General features: G+C 40.0%; 2 protein-coding genes across 4 annotated transcripts; both read left to right on the top strand.

Moving 5' to 3' along the window:
- Nucleotides 1–15,671, top strand: MTERF3 (mitochondrial transcription termination factor 3). Its single transcript, XM_009977366.2, has 7 exons — nt 1–337; nt 2,519–2,671; nt 3,686–3,875; nt 8,760–8,907; nt 10,154–10,225; nt 12,993–13,154; nt 15,458–15,671. The coding sequence occupies exons 1-7, from the start codon at nt 7–9 to the stop codon at nt 15,650–15,652; spliced, it is 1,251 nt and encodes a 416-aa protein (XP_009975668.2). The 5' UTR covers nt 1–6; the 3' UTR covers nt 15,653–15,671.
- A 3,731-nt stretch (nt 15,672–19,402) lies between these two features.
- On the top strand, nt 19,403–24,185 carry UQCRB (ubiquinol-cytochrome c reductase binding protein). 3 transcript variants are annotated; one of them, XM_086609477.1, is made up of 5 exons: nt 19,411–19,447; nt 20,573–20,669; nt 20,747–20,818; nt 22,599–22,765; nt 23,944–24,185. In XM_086609477.1, the coding sequence occupies exons 2-5, from the start codon at nt 20,657–20,659 to the stop codon at nt 24,019–24,021; spliced, it is 330 nt and encodes a 109-aa protein (XP_086465603.1). In that variant the 5' UTR covers nt 19,411–19,447; nt 20,573–20,656; the 3' UTR covers nt 24,022–24,185. The 3 variants fall into 3 exon arrangements, with proteins under 3 accessions (XP_086465602.1, XP_086465604.1, XP_086465603.1); XM_086609476.1 differs by lacking the exon at nt 20,573–20,669 and having other exon boundaries at nt 19,403–19,447; XM_086609478.1 differs by lacking the exons at nt 20,573–20,669; nt 20,747–20,818 and having other exon boundaries at nt 19,403–19,447.
- The last annotated feature ends 2,763 nt before the right edge of the window (nt 24,186–26,948 follow it).

The following is a 26,948-nucleotide window of genomic DNA, read 5'->3' as shown; positions in this document are numbered from 1 at the left end:
TGGAAGATGGCTTTGTGGGCTCGGCAGCTCTCCCGCTGGCATCGCCTGCTGCAAACGGCCCGTGCTGCTGAATTTCCGCCGAGGCTGAGCGGCCGCGGCGGCACCGCACAGGCATGTCGTGGGTTCGCCCTTTTGGCTCTGCTGCCCTCTAGGAATGACGTTCTTCCGTGGAGATTGCTAGCGTACAGGCACGTAGCTGTAGGAAGCTGTTCTCCGCCTGACAGTGCCAAGGATGGATCCTTTTCTTCTCCCGAAAGTAACTTGCCTTCACCAGTAAAACAGGAACAAGCAAAAGCGGAAACATTACCTGATCTGAATGCAAAAATACTTTATGAAGGTAAGAAGCCTTAGGGGTACTGTTTCTCCCTAATCTCCAAATCATGCTTTCAGTATTACCCTTTGTTCTTTTTTTTTGGCCTGTTTATCTGAAATATTTTCCTGAAGTTCCTGACTTTCACTTGGTTTTAGTCCCATAGTTAATGCAGAATTTCTGTGATTGCTCTAGAATATAAAAAATGTCTTTAAGCTGAGATAAAGATACAATGTTTTGCGTAGGAATATTGGTCTGGAGCTGCTGTTTGAAGAGCTTTTCTTTTTGCGGCTCTACCTGCAGCAGCTGAGCATGTGTCTTTCCCTCGTAGTTGTGCTGGTACAAAATAAAGGGGTTGGTTTGTTGGTTTTTGGGGGGGGGTTGAGCAGGAGTGAGGGATGCCAGCCCTGAAGTAGCTCGCGCAAAACAGCTGTTTGAATGATCAGAGATGGACAACAGGAGGCAGCAGAGTGTGAAGCCTGCCTGAGCACCGCCCCGATGAGAAAGGCTAGTCAAACTTTCTCCTGAGGAAAGGAGATAGATAGAAGATCGCCCTGGTGTCGTTGCTCTGAGGAAATTGCCTCATTTTTCTCTACTATTATGTCTAAGAGAGGTTAAAAAACAAAACCACCCTCTGAAAATAATTCTAGCATACTGAGGAAACTTGCTCTGGATTACTAAGCAGTCCTGTATGTTCAGATTCAGTTTTCACTTTGAGCTCAGCCAACTTGGATCCTACAGAGCTTATTTTTGGGGTGGCTCAGAGCTGCAACTGAGATCTGTGTGTTTGTGCAGCTGGTTCTGGAAACAGTGCTGTATCAGAACTGGCAGATCAGCCAGCTCGTATGTGTCTGCACCTGCGGTGCCGTTTATTTATGTGCCAGATTTTTATCTGCCAGCAGACTTACAGTTGTCTATGTATGTGTGGAGCATTTTGCCCAGTTGGCAGTGTATATAATGAAACAAACATAATTGCTAACTTACTTTTTTTTTTTTTTTGTGACTTGAAGTGTGTTATATCCTCCTGATAGGAGGTTTAAAGAACTTAGAGTGGCAAAAAAAGGGGATCTATTCTTCTAAAATGGACCTTGGTGTATATTGGTTTGGTCCTCAGCAAGTTGAAAGGAAATACTTGATATGCCTATAGATTCTTAGGGAGTTCTTATTACTGTTTAAGGTTACTAAAAATGTTTTACTGTGCTTTTGTTTCTGAAGCCTTGAGAAAAAGATGTGGCAAGACCTTCAACAGCTATTGAGCTAGTCTATTCCTGGAACATTAGGATCATCCTACTTATTTTGGAACCAGTCTTGGTAGTTCTGGTGTGGCTTTGTTTTCTTGATATGGAAGAGTGTTACCTCAGTCTCTAGGAAGTCATTGTGCGAAGCTACAGGATGCAGAAAATCCCCATCCTGAAGAGTGTATAATTAGGGCTGTTGATCAGTAATCAGGTTAATAAATGAGGTGGATGCTAGTAGATAGCATGCAAAACAGTAATCTTGATCTAGCTGCTGTGAGCTCAATGGAAAAATAGATCAGTTTAGAGAAATATTTTTTTAAAAAGACACTGAGCTCTGTGACTTGGAACACTTAGGTGGAAACAAGCATAATGATGTTCACTTGGAAACCTTAATGAGTAGGAAATGAAGCTTTATTTTTTTAGCTGTTAGAGGTGGTGGCATCAGCAGCTGTTCTGTAATGGTTAAGACAAGATAGCTTGGTTGGAGTTGGCTGTGAAATACCTTGAAAGTTAAAACTGCGGTTCAGGCATCAGATTCAGAAGAGCCACAAAATAGTGGGCTTGTCAGGTTATGAATAATAATCTTTGTAGTAGCCTTTGATCTGGATGTGATCAGGCAAGAATGCATTTGCGAAGACATGAAAGAAGATTCTTTTTCAAGAAGGTGTTGTGATCTGTTGCCTGCAGTGATCAAGGCAGCAGACTGAAGGCATGCTTGCTGGGTACTATGTGTGGGTTTGGCCACATGAACAAGAGTTGATGGGCAGTGACAAGGAGATGGAACAGAAACAAAAACTGGGAGTATAGTCTATGTTTTCATATTTTTTTCAAATAATAATAGATTGGCTGCTCATCTCACGCAAAATGTTCTTGCATTTTGAAATGGATTTTAAGAGGTCTGTATAGCATTTGATGGGAGCAGCTTTGTCTTTCACAAAATTCATTTGGGTCTTCTGTATTTGTTTCTTAGACTGGGATGATGTCCCACCTTCATCTGCTTTGGAGGAGATATCTGAGGAAGAAGCCGTGCAGATCATTGCAGAACCACTTCTTCCCCTTCAATCTTCAACCCTCCGAGATTATGTTGATCACTCGGAAACCCTGGCGAAACTTGTCCACCTAGGTATGTGTGATTTTGTTTATGTGGTTTGCCTATATCTGGAGCTTTGGAAATTCTGGAATTTGTGGTTTGATCTTACTGGTCACCTTGTAAACTTGAAAATAGGAAGAGTGACCAATGGCTAAGGGCAGTGGAACGTTATCCAGGGTAAATGGAAAAAGAGAGGGGACTGCATGACTCACTAGCAATGCTGTATTAGTTGAAGACAAGGCTGGCTAGCTTTAGTCCCTTAGTGCTGTGGATGCTAGAAGGAGGCATCTGCCACAGCTTCCGGAGGTGAGGGGCGCTTTGTGAAACTTGATTGGTTTCTCTTCTTTTGGGCTGGTTAAGGATGCTTTAATTTGCTGCAAGAGAAATTGCAGCTCTCTGTCCTGGAACAAAGGAAGGAAGGAGAGTGGTGGCTGTGCAGAACCTTAGAAGTGGGGCACAGTAAACTGGAGAGGCAAGGAGGGAGGGATGGAAGAGAACTGTAGTTCTCATCAAAAAGCACTCAGACTGTGCAGGGATAGCTCAGTTCAAGGTTACTGACCATCTCCTTATTTCCCAAAAGCACAAGCAACTCTAGGAGAAATAAATATTTGAGAGGGGGAGATCTGACCCCATGCAGTAACAAATTGCTGTGTGTGAGCCACTATCCAGAGGCACTTTGCTGCAAAATTCTCCCCTTCCCTTGTATAACGGAATTGGGAATTCCTTGCACACATAACTTCTGTGCAACTAAAGTAGGTCTCTGCCTGTGGCATGTGCTAGTGTACTTGATTCCTCGCATGTAGGATTCACTGCAAATGTCTTCCTTCAAAAAATAAACTTAGCAAAAACATCTAAAGTGACTGCTTATTTTATCTGGAATCTTTCCACAATATACAAGGTGTTGTGACCTTGCTGTGTTGAGCAATTGAAGTATGCTAAATCAGGGTAAAAAAGGGGTAGTCCTATAAATTTCAGCATGCCTTCCTGGAACATTATAGGAAGTAGGGTCTGTGTTTAATTAAAAATATCTAATTTTGTTTGTTGTAGGAGTTGACTTATCTCAAGTGGAGAAACGTCAAAAGGCAGGTCAACTCTTACTGACCTTGGACTTTGAAAAAGATATAAGAAAAATACTTCTATTTCTTAAGGACGTGGGCATAGAAGACAATCAGCTGGGACCATTCCTGACCAAAAATCCATACATCCTTGCTGAAGATCTGGAAGCTTTAGAAACCAGGTAAGCCTTTCAAATAGCAGCAAGATGTTAAGCCTCTTGATCTGAAGATCTAGATTCCCAATTTGCTTAAGTTTGTCTGAGCCTGTGTTGCTGCTGCTTCCTTTCTCACTCGATCCCTGGCTCCATGTCTCTGTGCCTTCCCATCAGTAAACGTGTGGTGGTGGTATCGTAAGTCAAGTCAGCACCCTGATCTACCTGAAAATTGACCATTAACGAATTTTACTGCTCATCCCTGTCTCTCTGCCGCAGAGGAATTTGCTTGCTATCCTAGGCCGCTTGCTTTACCTGTGTCAGCTTAGATTCCAAAATGTCAGTCCCTGAGGTTTTACCTGAATTCGTAGAACAATATTAGCATCTTCAGTCATGCTTTGAAAGCGCTCTTCTAGGTGATACGTCTACTCATACCTTGTGAATTCGGCAGTAAAAGAAGCAGACCAGATCTCTTCTGTGTTTACCCTAATAGCAGCAGAAGGTTTTGGTGACTTTTTTGTTTTTTTCTGTTGTCCAGCCCAAACTGAACACGAAATTACAATGAACTAATTTTAGTGCATGTTCACACTTTTATGGCCCTAGACTGTTCCCTTAGTGTCACTCAGCTTCTCTGTGCATAAAGGTAGATACCAGTCTCTAGAAGATTTCATATCTTAGACCAAAGCTTATTTAGTTAGCTGCCTTGTGGAGTTTGTTTTGGGTTTTTTTAAAGCTTATTTGTGTGCATGCTAAAAACACCAGAAGTGGAATTCTTTTTTTTTTAAGAAAAGTCATCGTGTTTATGGGCTTTTCTTCTGAGATTAGGGGAAACAAGCTATTTTCTCCATTTACTGTCAAACTTCTGTTTTCTGTATCGCCGTCTCCTACTCCTCTCTGCTCTTTTTAACATCTTAAATTTAGGTGCTGTGTACTGCAGACTGTACTTCATGTGGTCTAGCTTGTTAGAGAACAGTAACTTCAGAAAATGCTGCATTCTGAACGTAAGGGCTGCTTGAATGAAAGTAAGAACTGAAGAAATAAGATAACTACATACACATACTCCTCTTTCTCCAGCAGCATGACTTGGAAAGTGATGGAATTTCTCATAAGTTGAGTGAAGTCTGCTGATTTCAGTAATTCAAATGTTGTCTGAATCAAATTGTGTAATTCTATCTCTTGTTCTCAGCCAACAGTGGGACTTCCTCTTTAATGGTGGCTGTTATGTCACTAACAATTCTTTGTCTGTTAGAGGTATAATGGGATAATACTGGTATTTAAGGTAGCTTTAAAAACCTGTAGCTGAGTTAAAGGGGGATAAAGGTGGTCAAAACAAGAATATTGAGGAGCCGTAACAGATCTACCCAGCATGGTCTAAGATGTTACTGATAGCAGCTGTCCCTTCTCCCTGTGTTGGAAATCAACCGTTATTGTACTGTTTTTTCACGTGTGTGTACCTTGGCTGCATGAGTGAAGATTTCAACTGTTCCTCCAGTGGGCTTAAGCTAGGATGCTGGACTGCATCCTGCAGCGATTGAGATACCTGTGCTGATGCTGGTCAAGTTGAGGTCTTACAGTTTTAACTGTTAATATCTATTCACAGAAGCCTGACCTTAGTGTTTTTGCATAGTTAACTTGGGAGGATTAGTTCCAGTGCTTTGAAGATGAGGTTTGTATTTGTGGCAGAAGGCTTTTCACTTGTAAAGAAAAAGTTAAATAACTGGAATTAAAATATTCCAGATCTTTGAAATAATGTATTGTAATAATATAAATCTATTAAAAAAAGCTATGCTTAATTCTTCATTTATCTGAAATAACTGAACATAGGTTTTAAGCCTTATTTTCATGAATCCACAGTCACTTTTTGCAAAGGTGCTTTGCCCTAGGGATGGTGTGATGACTTGTAACTGCGTTCCACTCTTCCTCCTCATTGGTTTATGGATACAAAGAGCTTCTCTATGTTCATTTGCTGTAGCACTTCCTTTCAGATTTTTGCCAAGTGAGATCTCATTAAAACATGAGAGAGTTAAGTTACCAGCACCAGAGTATGGAGTTGTACCTTTTTTTTAAAAAAAAAAAACAAAACACAACCCAACACACACTTATCTGTCTTGCAGTCGTAGAGTTCCTAGGTTTCTTTACTCAACTGTATTTGTTTGGTGTCTACCTATAAGAAGTTTGATTCAGAAATGGAATTGCTTTATTACTCTGATTCAGACTTCCATTAGGTGTGTTGATTATAGAAAAAATTGCAGGAAAATGGACTTTTATTCTTAAAGTTACTCCAGATAGGCTTGCATTAATTCAGTAGTTCTTTCATAGAACAACTTGTGTGTGTGTGTGCATGCTTTGTAACGAACTCAAAACGTCTTGGTCTATAAAAGTTCCAGAAAAGAATGTCTTTCTGCTTGGCTCTTGCACGTAGTAGCTGTCCAAGACAGAAATCTGAAAATATGGCTTTTTGGAAATGGGCACATTAGTGGACTCATTTCTAACATAGACCTGACTCTTCCTTCTCCTCTGTTTTTCCATCCTCCTGTTCAGTAGTGGCCTTTCAGAAACAATATCCAAAAAGAACCTGTGTCATTTTTCAGCAGTAGTTTTGAGTCTAGATGTCAGAGTTGCAAATGCTCTTCTAAATAGTGTGTTTTTTTGCCATGATAAACATTCTAACACTCCTGTGAAGTCAGATTTGCTTCTCAGTGACTGTCCTGTAGCACTGCCTGGTTAGTGAAGTGGGATGCTGAACTGGGCATTCCAATTTCTTCTTCATTTTCTACAGCTTGATTTTTTTCAGTAAGTTTCTCTGTTTGGCATTGGTGAATGCTTTCCTGCAAGTTTTAAAGTAAGTGTGATGCAGAGAGTGTATGGCAGGCTCTGAAGTGAATGTGTCTCAGATAGCTGTCTTTTGAAAGCTGAGTATCACCTTTGCATAAACACTTCGGTGCAGATGGACATGGGATTGGTTACATCACTCTGGAATGTTTTATTGCTATGGATTCCACGTTGCCAGGAAACAAAACACAAATTTCAATAGATTTGGCATTTGACTTCAGATAAACACTGTAAAAGTCAAAACATTCCATAATTCATAACAATTCTGACAGTTGCAAATCAGTGTCTGTACTGCAGCTGCACCAGATGCTTTGTTTTATGGTATTGTTAATGATGACTTAAAACTGTTAACATGCTACATAGAACTGCTGACCCCTGTAGCAGAATGAGGGCTAACCTTGGTGCCAACACTCACAAAGTTATCTCAGACCTTGGTCAGGTTGGAAGATTGTGCTTCTTTAATATACCAGCTTCTAGAGTCAGGTTATTACAATCTTGCCATCCCTCTTTTAAGCTGCAGAATGCGAAGAAATGCTTCAGCTGTGAGTCTTAATGACTTGTTAAGAGAAAGCAAGTGGAGGGGAGTCAGGACAACCAAAAGGTTTTATTTTTAGTCCACTCATTTAGCTATGTTTCTAGGATGCCCATGGCAGGGGGGTTGGAACTAGATGATCTTTGAGGTCCCTTCCAACCCTAACCATTCTATGATTCTATGCTTGGCAGTTGTGCCCTTGAAAAATTGAATGGAAGAAGTATAGTGTAGCCAAGCTGCAGCAATCAAAACATAATGGGTTAATTTTTGATTAAAAACAAAACAATAAACAATTGTTTATTGTTGTGTTCTGCATTTCTTCCCCTCCTGACATCCTTGTCTCTGAGGCTCTGGCAGCCAGTTCCATCAGCACTATCTGGAGCCTGTGCTACTACCTTCTGTGTTGGGGTGCCTGCTCAGTTAGAATTGGTCCTCTAGAGCTTGTTCTTAGATCTTCTGTCTAGAGGTTTTTGGCTTGTGGTGACTTCATTTTTGAGGTTTGTGGAAAGAGAGGGAGGTTGTAATGACTGGAAGGTATTTTTATTATCTCCATAAGACATGATTTAACAGACAGACCATTTTTTGCTGAAAATCTGCTTCTGCAGAATATTTAGTATCTTAATTACTGCCAGATAAATTCAGTTCTCGTATACTCTTAAGTTCATCATTCTGTGTATGCTTATCTATAACCAAAGGGAACCTCTTCAAATTTTAGTTGACTTTTTTTGTAAATGGTGGCTCGTGGATTAATCGTGTCTCTTTGTGTGCTGTATTTCCTCCCTGATTCCTTTTTCTGGGAGCTATGGTCAGAATCTACTGCAAGTAGTACTTGAAATAGGATTTCACTTTCACTGGAATCAAGAAAGTTTGGAAAAAGTTTTGACTTGGAAAGAAAGAAAGCAAGCTCTGTTAAACATAAAAACTTTAGTCAGCTTCCTCTCCTTTCTGACAACCAGATGTTTTGTAAGTAAATCCTTGGACCAGTGACTGAAAGTAGGGACCTGTTGTAACAAAAGTAACTTCAGCTGATCTAGAAATGTCTTTTTGGACAATGTCTCTACAGATAGCATTGTCGTATGATATTTCTACTCCAGCACTATTGGCAAAACAGCGATGTATGAGGTATAGTACTCTGTTCTTTCAGCAGTAGAAATGGAATTCATTAAAATAGCAAAAGGCTGTATATATCTTCTTGTCCATACCCTATGATGATCTATTAATGTGTTTGCAATCTAGGAGACAGACTGGTAGTTAAACGCAGGTTAACATAGTTATCTGCTTAAGTACAGCTGGAAGGAATTAAAATCTGTCTTCGGTATTGACATTCTGCTCTGAGGTTTATTTTACTTCTAATTAATTGGAAGGGATGGTATTTTGCTTTTATGATAACTGCAGATTTCCACCTAATTATTTTTGGCAGGGTTGCATGTTAATGCTAGAACATCTGTCCGTTTATAAGATATCACTGAGGAATTTAAGCAAGTACTGAATAAATGGAGGCAATAAAATTTTCATCACTGGATTTTATTTTGTTTTTGTTCTCTTTCTAGAGTGGCTTACCTAAAATCAAAAAAATTTAGTAAGGCAGAAATTACTCAGATGGTCTCAAGAGCTCCATATTTGCTGTTGTTTTCAGTGGAAAGACTGGATAACAGACTGGGTTTCTTCAAAAACGCACTTGGCCTCAGTGTAAAAAAGGTAAAGACTATACACTGAAGCTTTAGGTACTTTGTCAGGGACAACTGTTAGGCCTCAAAACACAAATACTTCAAGTGTTTGGAGGTTATCCACAAACATTGAGTGACATTACTGATGGTAACACAGAGGGTTAGAGGACAATAATGTGATTTTAACTGTCTAAAGAAGTAATATAGACCTCTAACATTCAAAGGTCCTGAAGTACAGTTCTCAAAGATGATCTACTGCAGGTTATTGTCAAACAAACGTGCATGTCCAGTTTTGTTATCTGAGGTGGGTCAGAGAACTGAATCCATTGCTGAAACAGCAAGCAGCTTTTTTAACTTCTAGAAAATAATTTGCTCGCTTCGAGATACTGTAACATACTTAACTCATTGATGAAAAATAGTCTAATCTGCAAATATCGTATCAAACTAAATGCCAAATGATAAGCTCAGCTCACCAAGAGCAGCCCCTGGCTTTGCTCATGAGTGCTTACCACAAGCAGGTATTTGGCACCATGCTTTGGAATCTCCAGAGGAGCGAGTACCTGGAGTTTCCTGCAATAAGTGTTAGCTGTTTCCTGCAGTAGCTGGAGAGTGCAGTAAATGTCAACTTCCAAGTGGAATCTGGTGTTGTTCTCTTGGCTTCTATCTGCTGAACAGTCATAGCTGTCACAGTGCCTGTTCCTGGCCTTTCCAGGCTTGAAGTAAGAGATCTCTCTGGAAAAGGGTTTAGTCACTGCCTTGTACTTAGGGTGGATTACAAGTAATTGCATGGCTTAGAGGATGTGGAGTAATTTCTTGTATTGCCACAATACTATGGTCTAACCAGATCCTGAGGAAAACAAATTCCACTGCAGGTGAAAAATCCTTTTATAGCCTCTTATCAGGTAGTGTTTTGTTTACTTTTGTTCAAAAGGTGGGAAGAAACAACTTAAACACAGAGATCTGGCACTTTCAGCATGCTTTCTACTTTTGCGGATATGCTTTTAATCCCTCTTCCTGTCTGTTTTACAACAGCTATGTTATTTTTTTGTTTTCCAAACGAACATATTTGAGTGACTTTGGGTAAATTTGCATCTTAATATATTGTTACTTCATGCAAACTCATCTTTAGGGTAGAGATAAAATGAAACACAAGTGAAAGTGCACCCTTCTTCCAACTGGGGGGGGGAGGAAGTTTATATGATATATCTGTCTTTTTTTTCACAGACAAACAAGCTTTCAGTAATAGTCTTTCCTTTGTGTGTTTTCCCTAATTGTAGACAAAGGATCTGGTAATTCGTCTTCCAAGGCTACTAACTGGCAAATTAGAGCCTGTAAAAGAAAATCTTCAGGTAAGCTTATTAGTAAATACTAAAAGTGTACTGTGTATCCACATAATTTAAGTGTTGACAGAAGATGAAATAATTTTAGTAATGATATAAAATAAATGAGGATTTTGTTAAACAATTTCTTTTCCTCTGTAGCTTGCGAGCTTACAGCATACATGGAGCAGTATCTTATTCTGTCTTCTTCTCTCATGTAGGTTAGAAACTTAGTCTGGGTGCGTTCCTGCCAAAAGTTGTTATCCAGTGACACAAATTGTTACCCATTTCTTTACGAGTGAAAAATATGGCCTGGTCCCTCCTTTTTTTTTTTTTTCTTAATTATGTTTTTTTGCTAACTTGGATTGTCCATGAGGATTTAGGAGCAAAAAATGTGCAGTTGATTATTTTCCTCTTGGCAGGTAGCTAGTCTGCCAAAATGTGCATTTGACACCTATTGTCTGATAGCAGATGGTCATTATTAACAACTGTTGGGTAAATAACTTCAAACCCACAGGGACTCCTTTCCCTTTGAAAATATAACTATGTATTGGTTTAATTATTGTGCTGTAAAGCCATCTAGGCCAAACAGCATGATGTAGTGTAACAATTTGAGAAATCCCATTATCCTATAATGCATAACTATTAATTAAAATTCGTAATTTTCAGACTCACTGCTCTGAAACTATTAAACACTGGGAATCTTGCAATCTGAAATGTGTGTGTGTGTGGTAAGGGAGGAGACTGGAAAGTAGCAGACTGTTCCAATTAATAGTGCTTTCTTTTTAATGAACATTGTTTCCACAGACTAGGATTCAGTACAATATAATGAATGTGTGTTTAAGATCCTCAGTTCTATGCGACTATCTTGTTTATCTACCAAAAAGTGTATAGTGTAACATCGTTATTTTTAACATGTTCTAGAGAGAAGGGAAGGATTTTTAGGTCCTCGCTATTAGAATCTACTGATACTTAGAAGTGCCAGCCTTTCAGGAGGTCGGATGTCTGAGATTCAGAATCTGGGTTCAGACCTATATGTCCTAAGCTGCTGGTGGGCAGGCAGGACTCAAAGTAAAACAATATACCAGCAGTTCAGAAGTGATCTGGTGGTATCCCTCATTCTGAGTGGGCTGTTATTTAGAAACAACTGCTGCAGCTGATATTGGTTGTCAAAAGATACCAGTCATGGACTAAATGAGCTGAAGGCTGGCTTATTCTATCCTCTGAAGCTTTCGTCAAGCACAACTAGAGATTCACTGATCAGGTAAAACTGGAAAGCTTGCATTACCACTGCCTGTTGTGGGAATCGTACAGAGTATGTTGAATATTGCTGGAGCTTACACAGGAAGGATATTCGTGTATGTGGTCTAGAGAGTTACTGAATATTAAATATGTTTGCTGTCAAACTGAGTACACTCGAAGCAACTTACACTTGAGCTCGCCATTCATGTCAAGAGAGAGCTGTTCCATTTCACAGAGTAGAAAAGAAAAGCTCAAGATTCTTGCCACAGTTACCTATACGGTGGGGCCAGCTATACATCTCCATTGATTTAACATCAGGTCTTACTCTTGGTTGTGTATCTTAGTGCGGTAAGTTACTCCTGCCAGCTCAGATCCGTGGAAGACACCACTGAAGTGCAAATATATATATCTTGTCATACTTGAATGCTGTCTTAGTTGGTCAGTATTTCTTGTGATACACAAATATTTATAAAGCAGATAAGGAAGAACCAAGAGGTGAAAGAACTGATTCTAGTCACCTCTAGAAACAATTCCCTGTAAGGATCTGGAAATCCTAAGGTAGCTTGAGAACCCAGATTCTAAGCCCTTCCCTTTGTATTTGCCAGGCAGTTTTGGAAAAGAGCTGCAGTCTTGGCACATCAAACTGGAAAAACAAAAAGCACTACCTTTTGCTAACTGAAGAAGTACCTGAGTTAGATTTGAAAGTCTGGTTATATTGACTGGCAAGCACGCTCACTTCATGTCTGAAAACAAGCTTCTTGTAAATGTCACTGGAGGATAGAAGAAATGGCTGAGTTACCAGACACTCTTGTATGCTGAATTCCTTTCTCAACAACTCAATGAGCTGCTTGCCGTTCTGCACTTTGGGAGGAGTGCTCATGATTTTATTGAAAAAATGTGTTTTGTTTTCCTTTTGGGAAACTATAATTGAAGTCAAGGCAGTCTCTGAAAAAGACATCTTACTTTAGACATTAATCAACTGTAAAATAAATTGAATACACTGCATATTCTACACATCTCTCTCAGGTTCAACAGACTTTGGATGAAGACTACAGGACTGAAATTATATACAAATATAACTTGGATACATTAGCAAAAGAAAGAACACATTAACAAAAGTAGTCACTAGCTATCTGATTGCTGTGTTTTTCAGAACTCAACAGCTCCAAAACTATAAAGTCAGTCTCTCTTGACAGCTTGGTATTGCAGCTGATAAAAGGACTCTCGGGGGAGAATTTTTAAGCTTTTAACTGCCATGCATACTGAGACACAGCTTTTTTGTTCCTATCTCAGACAAGCTGAAAAATACGTAGCAGAAGTCATCTTTACTTCAGGGACACTCTATAAACGAATTACACTTTAATCTAAAATGATAAATAATTTGCATTGTCTGACTTGAGAAGAACTGGAGTGGCAGATATTATTGTGGGTTGCATTCTTGTTGCTGTGTGACAAAGGCTAGAAGAATTTTGCATTAGTTTATTTCAGTGGCATGTTAAAATAAGCTATGTTTGCTGTAGCTGACTTTTGAAGATAAAATTGTGCTGCTTTTCAGATTTGTCAGATTGAACTTGGTTTTCAACGTAATGAAATTCAACAGATCGTGTTTAAAACCCCCAAGATTTTAACTGCAAGTAAAAAAAGACTCAAACAGACATTTGACTACTTACACAATATAATGGGCATTCCCCACCACATGCTTACTCGCTTTCCTCAGGTAAGGTGTTTATCTGGGAAAAAATTGTAAGTGCTCTTTGCACAGCTGCTTCACTAGTTTGATGCAGAAGGTGGAGCCTCATTGCATGCAGGACACGTATGAATTCTTCCACTTGTCTGGCTTTTTTATTAGCAATTCAGCAACCTGTAAGGATTCCAGTGTGGAAATGCCCCTCTCACATTGGCATATGTGACAACACCACTCCCAGTCTTGTGAATTTTCATGCGAGAGAGAGTACTGCCTGCTTAGGGATTCCTTGTCTTGAAATCCTACATAGCTAAGAGACACAATGGAAGACAGATTATGCATAAGATCTGTTCATTAGATAGCATATATGTAAATACATTTATTTCAGTTAAAATATTTTTTATTATTTTATATATAAATATAGATTATGTATATAGAGTTTATTATTTTTATTATATTTATTCTAGTTAAAAATAAATTTTATAGATTACAGAATCTGAAAATATAGTTTAAAAGTAAGAGAAGTTCTGTCCATTAGGCAAGCAGATTCTCATTTACCTTCTTATTGCTGCAGCAATAGCTAAAAAAAAAAAAATCACAAGAGTGAAAATAGATGAGTTTCTTGATGACTGTTTTGATTTTTTTTATCTCCTCATTACTGTTATTTCCTCACAAATCGAAAGTTGAAAGCATTTGTCGCTTCATCCAATGTTGACGTGCAGTCACACCAGCTTCTTGCAAGGAAAAAAGAAAGCACAAATTACAACTTCTGAAATGCAATAATTTTCTTCCTAAAGCAAGTCTAGTAGGGAATCTAACTGTCTAATCTAACTGTCTAAAAGCCAAAACTAAATGGGGAAATAAAACTACACCCCCAGATTTTGATGACTTATCTTGCTCTTTAATATATCTTTACTTAACAAGGATGCTTGCTGTAACTCCAATCTGTGTGTCACTTTTGCTGTCCTTGACCTGTAAGTGACCACAAGTCTCACTCCGTTCTCAGCTGTCTTATTGTTGCTTCCTGGTGGTTCACCTCATTATTTCTCTTCCCTTTGTTTGGAAGGGAAGTGGAGAGTTTCCTCTACTCCTTGTTCCTGGTGCAGTCACCCTCTCTCTTTTCTGTTCTTCCCTGCCATCCTCAAAAACTGTGAATTCCAGGATATAGCTAGTGCAACCCGGTCTGTATGTGGTCTGGGCATTAATATGTGCATTCACAAATGCATACTTGTCTCCATCTGTTCTTGCTTCTATCCTGAATGGCAGTAACGCTGAAAAGAAGTGGAATACAGGATTTTTTGGTCAAATCCTCTCTGATGTTACCACTGCTGTTGTAATCGTCCTTCCTGTCAGCTAGGTCCATAAATGGTGGTTAAGGTTTTTTCCCCATCTTCTGACTCCCTCTTAACATTCAAGGAAGGCAGAGGAGGAACAGTAGTTTTGCTTTCTGTCCTAGTTCAAATTAGTTTGCATACTCATGAAATCCTTCTTTCAGGAGTGTAGCCTCTGCTTTTCAGTAAAAACTCTGCTTGCTTTCATTGCTCTAGCAGTCTTGTTTTCACTGTTACCTTCTCTAAAGCAGTGTCTCTTCAGTTGTACTGCTCAGAAATGCAGACTTAGATCTCTGCTTTCAAGATTTCTTAACTGTGCATCTCTTGTCTTCCCCACTTCCCCCTCTTTTTAGATGTTTCACTGATTTCTTTCATGCTTCCCTTACCGTTGTTCTCGCCTTTCACTGTCTACAATTCATTTTGTGACAGATATCTTCAAAGGTAGGCATTGCTGTGCAGCAGAAGACAAGTGGTGGTTTTGAACCACTGCACTGTGCCTTTTGGCTGTGTCATGTCACTCACCTTTCCTGTTGCCACTGTGCAAGTCGCTCGTTTGTGGTATGCCATGTGGTCACCTCTTCATTTCTTCTTTATAACAATGCTCAGCGGAATCTGGCTGTATAAGTTAATGCCTCTGGTAGTGCAGGGAAAATGCTTAGGTATTCCTGCTCCCTGTTTGTGAGTGTCTCCTCTCCACTTTCTTGGCTGTGATTACACAAAAGTAACGTAGTTAATCATATATAAACAAAAACACTAACGTGCTTGAGAGCTGTATCACTCCCTGATTTCCCTTGTGTGTGTACCTCAGCATACTGTATTGAAGCATTTATATATAAATTATCTAAATTTTAAATAAATATGACCTACCTGATGTTTGATATAAATGAGAAGAAAATATGCAAAGTATTTTTCTTTCTAGAGCTTCAGTTTGTCTAAAAATGTTCTTATTTTAGATTCATCAGAGTCTGAAATTTAGACAACCTAAAAGATTCTTCCCTTTTTTAGGTTTTCAACTCAAAGCTGTTACGAATCAGAGAGAGACATATGTTTCTGACATTCTTGGGAAGAGCCCAGTATGACCCAGCACAACCCAGCTACATCTCTCTGGACCAGCTAGTATCCTTGCCCGATGAGGTGTTTTGTACAGAGATTGCCAAAGCTTCTACACAGGACTTTGAAAAATTCTTAAAAACACTTTAATTATTAACACATGTAAAAAAGAATAAAGTTATGAAATAAACATATTTTATAAAACTACTCCCCTTTATGGTCTCTTAACTTCTTAATTACTAGTTTAATAAGTTGTTGCTTATGAAACATCTGTAGGATTTAAAGGCTCACAGTAATATTCTTTATGGTGACTTAAAAATATATTTGAGAATGATTAAGTGAATGTGTTGTTTGCTACTGATGCAATCCTTCTAACTAATTGCTAACTTAATTCGGAATGAGTGATGCAGCACACTAACAGAAAAGTAAGTTAAAGTGGATTTTTTTTTCTTCTTTCTGTAATTTCAAAGTTTTGGGAGATGGAAAAACTGGCTAGTGACTTATTCCCTGTCTCACCTTCTGTCTTCTCCCCTCACCCTTCCTCCCAAAAGGTAACAAGGTAATGTAGTAGCGAAGAAGTGATGCATTTACCTGCTCTTATCTTAAGAGCTAATAATGTTATTCTTTTCCTCGTATGGTAGAAAGAAGCACACCATTACTTATGTGAAGCCTTGCATACAAAAAGGCATTTTTCAGCAGGTTACAAAGGTGCTTCTTTGTGAAGCTGGCTGCTGAAGTTAATATCCTAAAAGCTGCGCAGTGAAGCTTGGTTTGATGTATTAAAGACTGGAATATTGTGTCCAGTTCTGGGCCCCTCAGTTCAAGAAGGACAAGGAACTGCTTGAGAGAGTCCAGCGCAGGGCCACAAAGAGGATTAAGGGAGTGGAGCATCTCCCTTATGAGGAAAGGCTGAGGGAGCTGGGTCTCTTTAGCTTGGAGAAGAGGAGACTGAGGGGGGACCTCGTTACTGTTTATAAATATGTAAAGGGTGACTGCCATGAGGACGGAGCCAGGCTCTTCTCAGTGGCATCCAATGATAGGACAAGGGGAAATGGATATAAGCTGGAACATAGGAGGTTCCGCTTAAACATGAGGAAGAACTTCTTCCCAGTAAGAGGAACAGAACACTGGAACAGGCTGCCCAGAGAGGTTGTGGAGTCTCCTTCTCTGGAGATGTTCAAAACCCGCCTGGACGCGTTCTTGTGTGATCTCATCTAGGTGGTCCTGCTCCGGCAGGGAGATTGGACTAGATGATCCTTTGAGGTCCCTTCCAATCCCTAACATTGTGTGATTCTGTGACTGGCAAACTGAATGTAGGCAAATTACAAAAAGAAAATAAGCTCCTCCTAGATTTCAGAGACATGTATAGTTTTATTTTAAGTCATTTTTCTTTTCCCCTTGTTAAGGAGGGGAAGCAGTTTTTCCTCATACCAATGAGAGTTGTATGGCTTTAGCATACAAGTAACCATACGAAAAGACGCTGTAGTATACACTTAGTTGGCAGAGTTATCTTGCTCAGTTATAACAATTGCAGTGAATGCTAACATTAGGAATTGTGGGAGTATTAAAAGTACTTAATCCTACCAGTAAACAAATTGCATTAATACGAAATTACCAAATGCTTCATGGTGTATTGGGTCAAAGTGAAGAAACTGCGTAAACCCAAATGCAAACTGTCTGATAGCTTGTCGTTTAGAAGTTTTCATTCTTTCAGTTAAAACAGTGCAGGAAACTGAAATCCAGATCTTTTCATTTGAATTTAAGCTTATTTAATGAAAAAGTCTGTGTTTTAAAAGCTTAGTGTTGGAGCTAAAAATACCAATTTGAGTCACAGAAGTATAAGAGCCTGAAGAAGGCTTTGTATGCAGACAGCAGAATAAAATTCAAAAGGTTAAATTGCTCTAATAGCTGTGAAATACAGTAAGGTTAAAGGTACATTTAAAGAATGAGAATAGTAGTGATCTCTGGATCACAAATTGGGTCTTTTATCCAAAATAAAAATGTGGATCATGACTTAGGTCTTTCATCTAAAATAAAAATTCAGAATTTGAATCACAACAACCAAGAAAAGGAGCATTGTCAGAACAAGCAGGGTGCAAAACTATTCACTGGGGCATCTTCACTTGAAACACACAGTAAAAAGCGACATTCATTGCCTGCAATATTTATCTTTTGTCTTTCGTTCTCATGTTTCCCACTCCATTGACCTGGGAAGATGACTTAAAAACCTCTGAGTAGACTGTTGGTGGAGATGCATAATATTTCATCTAAAGTGGTGGCTGAAATGCAATGGCTAAATGCTTTCACCCATTCCTTCCCTTCAAATAGAAATAGTTAATTCAATATGCTTACTTGATTTTTGACTGTATTAAATGCTAATAAGACACTTCAAACAATCTAGTAAAAAGTAATGTTAATAGAAAGTATGTGGGTTCATAATGCCAAAAGAGTTTGCTTTTGCAGATTTACTCTGCCGTCCTTATGATCTGTGTTACTATGCGACAAATATAAATTATATTATAGAATGCATGTGGTATTTTGAATGTCTTAAACTTTGAGCTTTTAATTCCTTTAATATTTTTAAATGTAAAAATGATTGCCACCAGAGCTAAACCAGTTTCTTTGAAATGTTAAATGCGTGAGCAGATGCCAAAATAGCTTCCCAAACATACCACAAAGAAAGGAAGCAAAAGATTTTATGGGAGGGCTAAAAGCAAAGGGGAGAAAGGATAGAAGAACTTTTTGAGTCAAGTACTTTTTGGTTTTAAGATGAAAAAAATCTTTACAAGAAACGTTTAGCCTAGAATTACCAAACCTGTTGTGGTCTGCTGCTGTCAATATGGGCTAGCAGCCTTGGATTGAGCAGGCGTGCTGGCTACAATGACATTTTGTGGTCTGCTGACACACACTCTGAGCTGTGCTGTTTGCCCTGGTATCACGTTCAGCTGCATGCTTTTCTGACTGAAATTGCCTACTGTAGCTGTATCTCTAGAATAATTCCACGTATTTATTTTATTTCTTTAAAGATGCAGTGGCCTGGGCCTGAAGAAGTTGCTGGGGAGAGGCAGCGACCTGTGCCTTGGTAAACTGAGCCATTCGCCTGGCAGCTACGACACCTGAGCAGACAGAGGCTTCTGCTCCTTCCTGTGATTGACCTGGTGCTTTTTTACAAACAAATTTTTAGCAAACACTCGCCTTTACTCAGTTTGCTGTTACTGGCCCACCAGTTCATCTGCCTTGATTGACAGCTGGATTACCTTCAACCGAGGCCGGTGGCTGTTCCCACGCGCTCCGCAGACTCCCGGTCAGGGTCATGGCCACGGCCGCGCCGGTTTGCCGGTGGGAGCGGAGGCACCGCTGGCGAAGGCCGCAGCTGGGACTGTGGCGGCGGCAAAATGGTTTGGTCGTTGAGTCGCTGCCGGTTTGCAGAGGCGCTGCAGTGCACAAGGGCTGTGAGGCGGCTGTTATGTTGTTCTGAACACTAATTAATCTGGGCTTAACTACCCTTTCTTCAGCACTGTACGCACGAGTTAAAGCCATCGTTAAGGGTCACGGTCTTCACCACACCGGTCTTGGCCTCCTGTCGCTCTTCCCGCCCCCGGGCAGGTGCCTCGGAGCAGCCCAGCGCCCGCAACGCTTACCACGGAGCTCCCGCGCCAGCAGACGGCCTGGCGGGAGGCCAAAGCAGGGCGAGGCCGCCACGGCGGAGACCGACGGACAGCCTCCGTCCTTGGGGGCGTTCGCCCCCCGCCTGCGGCAAGCCGCGGGGAGCCCCGGCCGGAGCGCAGCACCGGGCAGGCCCGCTGCGCGGCCCCCGCCCCGGCGGCGCGCATGCGCCAGTGCTGAGGCGCCATTGGCGCGCCCGCCCCCGCCCCCCGGGGACGCTGCGGGTTACCCAGAAGGTAGCGCGCCGCTCCGAGGTCAAGATGGCGGCGAGGGCGCCCGGTGAGGCGGTGGTGGGCGGCCGGGGTGTTCGTGTGGGGTCGTGCCACTTGCGCTTGCGGTGCCGAGCTCGCTTCGGCCCGCGCCGGGAGCCGAGGCTGCCCGTGAGAGGGAAACGGGGAGCCGGCGGCCGGTGTGCGCCGTGTGCCCTTGACGGGGGGCAGCGCCCGCAGCTAGTGTCCCGCTGGCACAGCCTAGGCGGGGTTTCCGCGGGGTTTCCTCGCCGTCCCTCCTGGCCGGCGGCCCCTCGGTCTGGGCCTCGGCGGAGGGAGCCCGGCTCCGGTGCTGAGGTTTTACAGGAGCGGTGGGGCAGAGGGTGCTCGGAAGCACTGGAGGAGCCTTTGGGCTGCTCCGGAGGGGCCTCGGGCATCGCTGTCCTTCGCAGATACTGACTCCAGGCGTAGTTGGTTTAATGTTGTTCCTTCTCGAGTCCTAAAGTATGAAGGAATAAGGATGAAGTAGTGTGCTAACGGAGTACTGATATCACGTGTAGCACTGGTTTTATGGAGTGACCTAGTAAGACAACTGACTTAAAGCCATGAAAGATAGCTTGCCTTGGCTGCACTGCCCTTCTCGTGCTGTTTAGGGATTTCTAGACCCCTAGTTGAGTTACTTTAATGATATTTGGTACTGCGTTGTACTTGTATAGCAAAGGTGTTTTTACATGTAACCAAAATCAGAGTTAAGAAAAGATGAACGTTCTGTATGTGGTGTGTTTTATTTTTTCTTTTCAAAATCAGTGGGTTTTTTTCTTTTTTTTGAGGTTTCAGTGTTGACTTCCCAGTTGATTTTGGCAGCTCTTTGAAAAAGGAGGCTCTGGAATAGTGTTTAAGTTACTGGAGAGGAGAGCAGAAGTTTAACAACATAATAATATGCTGGCCTTGAAATTGAATTAGCCCATAGTGAGAACTGTGGAACCTAGATGATTTGAAAAGCAAAATGGGTTTGCTTTATGTAGAGCGTTATGTTTTCAGCTCAAATAAGGCTTACCGAACCTAATAGTGTTGGTGCTGTCTTTGACAACGAACTGTTAGCATTGTTCCAAGTCTTAAAGCAGTCTAATATTTAAATTTATTGAAACAGAGGTCAAATTATTGTACCTAACAAGCACTCATTCTACCTATTCAGTGTCAGTTAAAGGACACCCAAAAGCAGAGAGGCCAAGTCATGTATGTTCAAGTTCAAACTTGATGTAGTGTTGCATTACTGCACATGAAGGAGACCAGTAAGTATTTGTGTGCTGTCATAGTGTGTAAATGTTGAATTTTGTCTCACTGTGCAACTGATGATGGTCACATTCAGTTGCAGGAGGTGGTCGCCTGTTAGACAGGATTCGCAAGTGGTATTATAATGCAGCTGGATTCAACAAACTCGGTAAGTGTTTCACTGAGCTTTAAAAACTCTGCAAATCTAAAATCCTTGAACTAGGTATGGTTCATAACTGGTGTATGTATGTGCGGTTTGGCATAAGTCTTTCTTGCTCAAAATTTGCTACTATGCTTGTGGGGGAAAAGTTAGCAATAGCTTCAGTCATCATGATTGCTGCCTAGTAATGAATCAGTGGCTTTTCTGTTATTTGTTTGCTCTTGTTCTTAGTGAAATAACCTATGACAGCTGAGGTTAAGCTGGAGCAGTTGAAAAAACTTTGACAAAGTGGTCCTGAAAGCTTGATTGTTTATCCTCTCCCACCAAGTCACATTCACTGGCCGGCATCTTCTAACCCAAAGGCTGCCCTTGAAACTGGAGAGATTACCAATGAGAGCAGTCATTTTATCAGCAATATTCATGCAAAGTATCCAAAGGGCAAAAAGGATTTAGTTCTGCACTTTGTATCACGTAACTTCACTTGATGTCTCTCTGGCCTGAGCAATGGTGAAGTAGGTGTAAAAATAGTGTTTCCTTAAGTGGAGGAGGTTGCCTTGATGATACTGTTTTCAATTTGTTCAGAGTTGTTACCAAGTTTGTTTCAACTATTTAGATGGCAGAACTGTTCTTGAATGACAAGAGAATATAAATATTCAGAGGCTATAACTTAGTGCTGACTGCAATATGAGTGAATCGTTTAAAGGAAGTTAACATGCCTGCCCTGGGGAAGTTAGAAGAAAATTGCAAGACAACTGTAGAGGAATAAGTTTCGGTCTTTCCTCCAAAGATGCAGTGCTTAGCCCCTCTTTTTATGTCTGTCTGCTGAAAGTCTTAAAGACATTAATGCTTTTTGCTGCTTTTCTGGGAATGCAACTAAAAATTGACAAGAAACACCAAATTTAATCTACTGGTTAAACTAGCAGCCATACTTCTGGTGCCTTTGAAATAAATGAGAAAACTGAATTCAAGAATATGTGGCTCAAAAGAAATTTCTGTTTTGTTGGGAGACTGCCGCCAGTTGGGTCACATGAGAACAAAACCTTTAACTGCAAGTCAGTAGGTATACTCTTGTAATCTACATGAGTCTTGGAAGGAATGTTACAGAAGTAACATTTTGTCCTGTGTTGTTAATACTGAAACTTAAAGCAGGGTTGGTTGAATTTCAGGAATCCTTTGTTCCACAAACAGCATGGGGGTGTTCTTGGCTTTGGGAAGACTAGGTACTTCTCCCTGATTTAAGTTCTGATTTGGGGCGGGGTTGGAGGGATCCAACTCAGGCACAAACATCTACCTTCAGGTTTCTATAGCTTAATATAGTCAATGGAGATCTATGCACAGTGGAGTTTAAGGAATATTTCTTCGGTACTGAAGTAGTCACATCTGTAGTTGACTGACTCTAATGGATTCAGAGCTCTTAAACCCTTTACCTAGACAGTCATCTTAAATACAGATATAAAATTAGGTGAACGTAAATCCACCCTTCAGATCCAGAATAGTTATTGTTCTGTATATATATACTCTTATGAAGCACATTGAATCAAATACCCATTTTCCCCATTCCTCCTTAAGAAAAGTTGTAAAAACAAGTAAACAGAGTATGTGTAAGCCAGTGTCTAGAGTTTGATTGCTGTGAGCAATTAGTGGTTCTCTTTTCCTAGATTGGCTTGGTTTTTCTTCATAATTTTGCATTGGAAATGTTTTGCCCATGTTAGGTAGAAACACCTGTGCCAATCCTAAATCTTACTTAAGAACGTTTGTTCAACGATATTGTAAAATCTTCTTGGTACAGGATTAATGCGAGATGATACATTGTATGAAGATGACGATGTAAAAGAAGCACTGAAGAGACTTCCAGAACATCTTTACAATGAAAGAATATTTCGCATAAAGCGAGCACTCGACTTAAGCCTGAAACATCAGATCCTTCCAAAAGACCAGTGGGTGAAGTATGAAGAGGTATGCGTACAGAGTGGTGTTTCCGAGGTGGAGGTCTTAAATGGCACTGCTATGACTGGTCTTAGGGATTTTCAGTCTCTAAAGATATACATGCTACATATTCTTTATATCAAGTAAATGCATGTGTATCTCGTAGACTACCTCTGGAAAACACATCTTTCGACTGCTGTTTAAAAATCTCCGTTTTTCAGTGGAAACGATAAAATTTTGCTCAATATGACAAAAGCTTAAACTGCAGTTCAGAGCCATAGCACGTTGTTTGTATTCAGATAAAATATTTCTTCTAAGGTATCAGATAAAGAAACACACTGGAGCTAGCTTGGAAATTCTTGTAAAAAGTCTCTTGCTTTCCTAATAAGTTTCTTAATTTTGTAGAAAAATCTCAACTCAAAGCTTTTTATTCACAAAGGTGCCAAGGAAGAACAATTTAAAGGAAACCTTGCATTAAAATGAGTGTTGTCTTGTAATTTGAAAAAGAAACTATACCTTCCTTTTCAGATGTAACTAAATTTATTCTTTTTTTTGTGGTGGATTGATTCACTGGCTTTGCATTACTGTCCATCTTGGCTTTCTGCAAATTATCAAGCAGAAAGGAGTCTAGTCACTAAACTTTTGACTATAGGATAGCATAAGGGTATTGCGTTTCTCTGTATAAGCAGAGACTGTTTCTTGTGGTCGTATTGGTCATATTTAGGTAACTGCTGCATTGAATAACTGATAGCATAGTTCCTTAAGGAGCAGTTTGGTTTATAAGTGTTAAATGCGGTCAAGGCATTCCATCGAATCCAAGTTTACAGTGCTGTTTAGAAGTTTAGTTCAAAATTAGTTTCTCCAGAGTATTATAGTTGGACTTTGAATGAATTAAAATGGATCTTTCACATTTGGGTATCTGCCAGAAGAACATTGATTCTAAAGGTATAGCTGGAAGCATCACTTTGCTTGTTAATATTGGCACGGCATTAGGAATTAATGTTGCCGTAGTGAATAACTTGTCATTGCAGGCTTGGCAGATACAAAGTTTACCTTTTCAGAGTAAGTAATGTTTGATTTCTCTTTTTTCTTCTTAGGTTGGGTTTTAATCAAATCTGTGGAAGAATGAGAGACAAGTAATGTGTAGGAATGGCTTGAGATGTTTCTGGACCTCCATATAAATTGAAATATATTCTCTTCTTTTTCAGGATAAGCGTTATCTTGAGCCGTACCTAAAAGAAGTAATCCGTGAAAGACTTGAAAGAGAAGCATGGAACAAGAAGTAACTATTGAACTGCTTCATGCAAATAGCCACATATTTCTGATATTTTTAAACATTTGGTTATAGAAGTCTACAGGGAGGCAAATGTGAGGCTGAGGAATACTGTTTCAACTCGTTCGTTGAATCTGTTCATCCAACTAAAATAAACATGTCAAAGTATAAAATCTACTTGGAAGAGTTCTTTGTAAATGTTAACAAGCTAACGTTCAGATCTTTCCTATGAGCATATACATTACATATTTGTTCAGTGGTATGCAGTCTTCATTCCAGTTTTTTGATTCTTACTCTTTTCATAGTACAGCTGTTTTCTGTAGTTGAAAGGTTAGGTAAGACACATGCAAGGCTGTTGGTGCTAGCTGCTCTGTTAAATTTTAAAAGAATTGCTTGTTTCCTTCGTCACCTCTGCCTGGAGACAACAATACTGGACCAGTGCTTGATGTTACAATGGCATCATGAGATAGCAGAATGTAATGTTCTGTGCATCTAAGTACATACATGTTACAATAATGGAAAATATAGTTGATTCTTTAATCACAAAATCAGGAAATGTTTCGCTAGCTTTTATGCTCCATCCCTGGAAGTGTTCAAGGCCGGGTTGGATGAGGCTTTGGGCAGCCTGGTGTAGTGGAGGGTGTCCCTGCCCATGGCAGGGAGGTTGGAACTAGATGATCTTTGAAGTCCCTCCCAACCCAAACCATTCTATGATTGATTCTATACCATATATGTTGTTAATACTTAAAAGTTGATTTTCCTATAAACCATAATGACTGTCTCACTTCAGCTTCTTGAGACTTTTTGTCCTTTTAAAGGGTAAAAATGGTATTCTATTGTGCTTTCAACAGCATAATTTCTCATATGTTTTTTTCATGGCCTAAAGCATGCTGTTGTTTACAGTGTTTGGTATCAAGTATTTTAAACTATCAGGCTTAATGACATTAGAGATACACATGGAGTTCAGACTGTGCTTAAAAACAGAAAGAACTCAGTTGTATCCAGAAGATACTGGCCCTTGCTTGCTGAAGTTTAGTCTTCCATAGTTTTAATGGTACTGTTAATTTGAGACAGATTTCGCTATTTCATGTGAAATTCAAAGCCTATCATATAGCCCTCTGTGTGAAGTACACAATCTTGTGTGGTAGTCCTAAGAGGCTTTTTGTTATGCATGCTGGTCTGCCAAATGCAAGAATCTGTTGACCAAATAGAGCGGTTTAGAAAAAAAACCAAAATCACATAAATATGGAGCAAACTATGGCTGTAGTTTTGAATTGGTATGACCAGATAAATGCAATACTGGATTAGAAGTTAGAATGGAAACAGTTTTTTAGCTTTGGTTATCACTCTGTTCTTCATCTGCTTGCTTCAGTTGCTTACATCTGCAGGATGGATACAGTGATCCCTGGGTGAAATACTTATTTCAAAACTTCACAACCTAATGCGGTAAAACAAAATGCTGCAAAAATGTCTACATCACTGATATTCCTTAAAAGTCTGTGGGGAGATTGTATTAAGAATATGAGGTTTCTTTTATCTCCTATAGTAAAATCTTATGATTGAAGCATACGTAATTTGATGTATTTTTGAGAACGTTCTTATTTTCTTCCAAGAGACAAGTAAGGCCTGAAGCTTCACACTTCTGTATGGAATTATTAGAATACTTAATTTTTCTAATGGAATTAGAACTATTTCATTGTTAGAATAATATTAGAAGACTTATTTGTCTAATTGGAAGTAGCACTTGAAAAGCATAGCTGATCAAACTTCTACAAAAGCTAGGATTTTGTAGAAGGACAGCATCTGCTTATTTGACGATAGGCTTGAATTAAGATTGACATGGTTCAAAAGTCTCTCAAAAATTACTTGGTTTAGAGAAAAGGAGTTTGTTGGCAACAGGCACTTAAAAATAGGCTGACCTTTGAGTGGAATGCAAAGCAGCCATGCTCCAATTGGCCTGACACACCTGAAATCACTGACCTCTTTACACCCAAATTTAGCATTTTAAGAGTCAGAGGTGAGCAGAAGTTAATAAAAGAGACTTTCCAAGTGATCTTTGTAGCAGTTCAAGGGGAAGAGAGAAATGGAAGCCATGTTAAGAGCTTGCCTGTTCACTGAGACTGGTTGGTTGACAGCTTTCATTTACGTATGATGGTTCTGACTTGGATTGATCATTTTTAAGTTATCATAATGTGCAGTAGTCTCCTGTTGAAGTATTTTGAAAAAGTTCAGTGGATACTATTTAGTTGTATCTTAGAATGATATTAGTAAGGGAAATATATTTGTTGGTTTTTGGCAGAGATGAGCGTATGTTCTTTGAGATGTTTAGAAGAATCTAAAAATAGTGAGAAACAGAGAGGAAAGAGATGGGTGTAAGAGAGAGAGAGATCTGTTGCCTGGGTAGCAGGAGCTGTAGCAGCTTGTGCTGGAGACTAAACTCTAAGCTAGAATATGTGGCGTGAGATTTGGATGTTTGTGCTGCTGGCTAATAGATGAGTAACTTGGAAGACGTCATATTTCACCCTCTAGTATTCCCCTCTGTGCACACTGAGCTACTGGCATTAACCTGTAGCTAGAAGAATCATAGAATGGTTTGAGTTGGAAGGAGATCTTACAGATCATCTAGTTCCAACCGCCCTGCCGTGGGCAGGGACACCTTCCACTAGACCAGGTTGCTCAAAGCCTCATCCAAGAAACAGGAGTTTACTTGTATGAAAGACCTGAATCCTGCTGGTGGCAAGTTGGAGGGTCAGTGTCATTCCCATTTTTGAATCCTTGTGTTTATCCTTAAAAGTATCTGGGATGAGAAGGAATGGACTTGCAAAAATTAGGTATTTTCAGATCTGTGACTTCCCTGTAATGCTTCTGTTCCACCTGTGCTCCTCTCTGTGGGATCCTGGCATATTCCTCATGCAGGCTGGGTGCTCCTCTGTGAATGAT

This window comes from Tauraco erythrolophus, chromosome 3 (assembly GCF_009769465.1).
Source record: "Tauraco erythrolophus isolate bTauEry1 chromosome 3, bTauEry1.pri, whole genome shotgun sequence".
NCBI classification, from domain to species: Eukaryota; Metazoa; Chordata; class Aves; order Musophagiformes; family Musophagidae; genus Tauraco; species Tauraco erythrolophus.
Note: the sequence above shows the minus strand (reverse complement) of the source record. Positions and strands in the feature narration are given on the sequence as shown.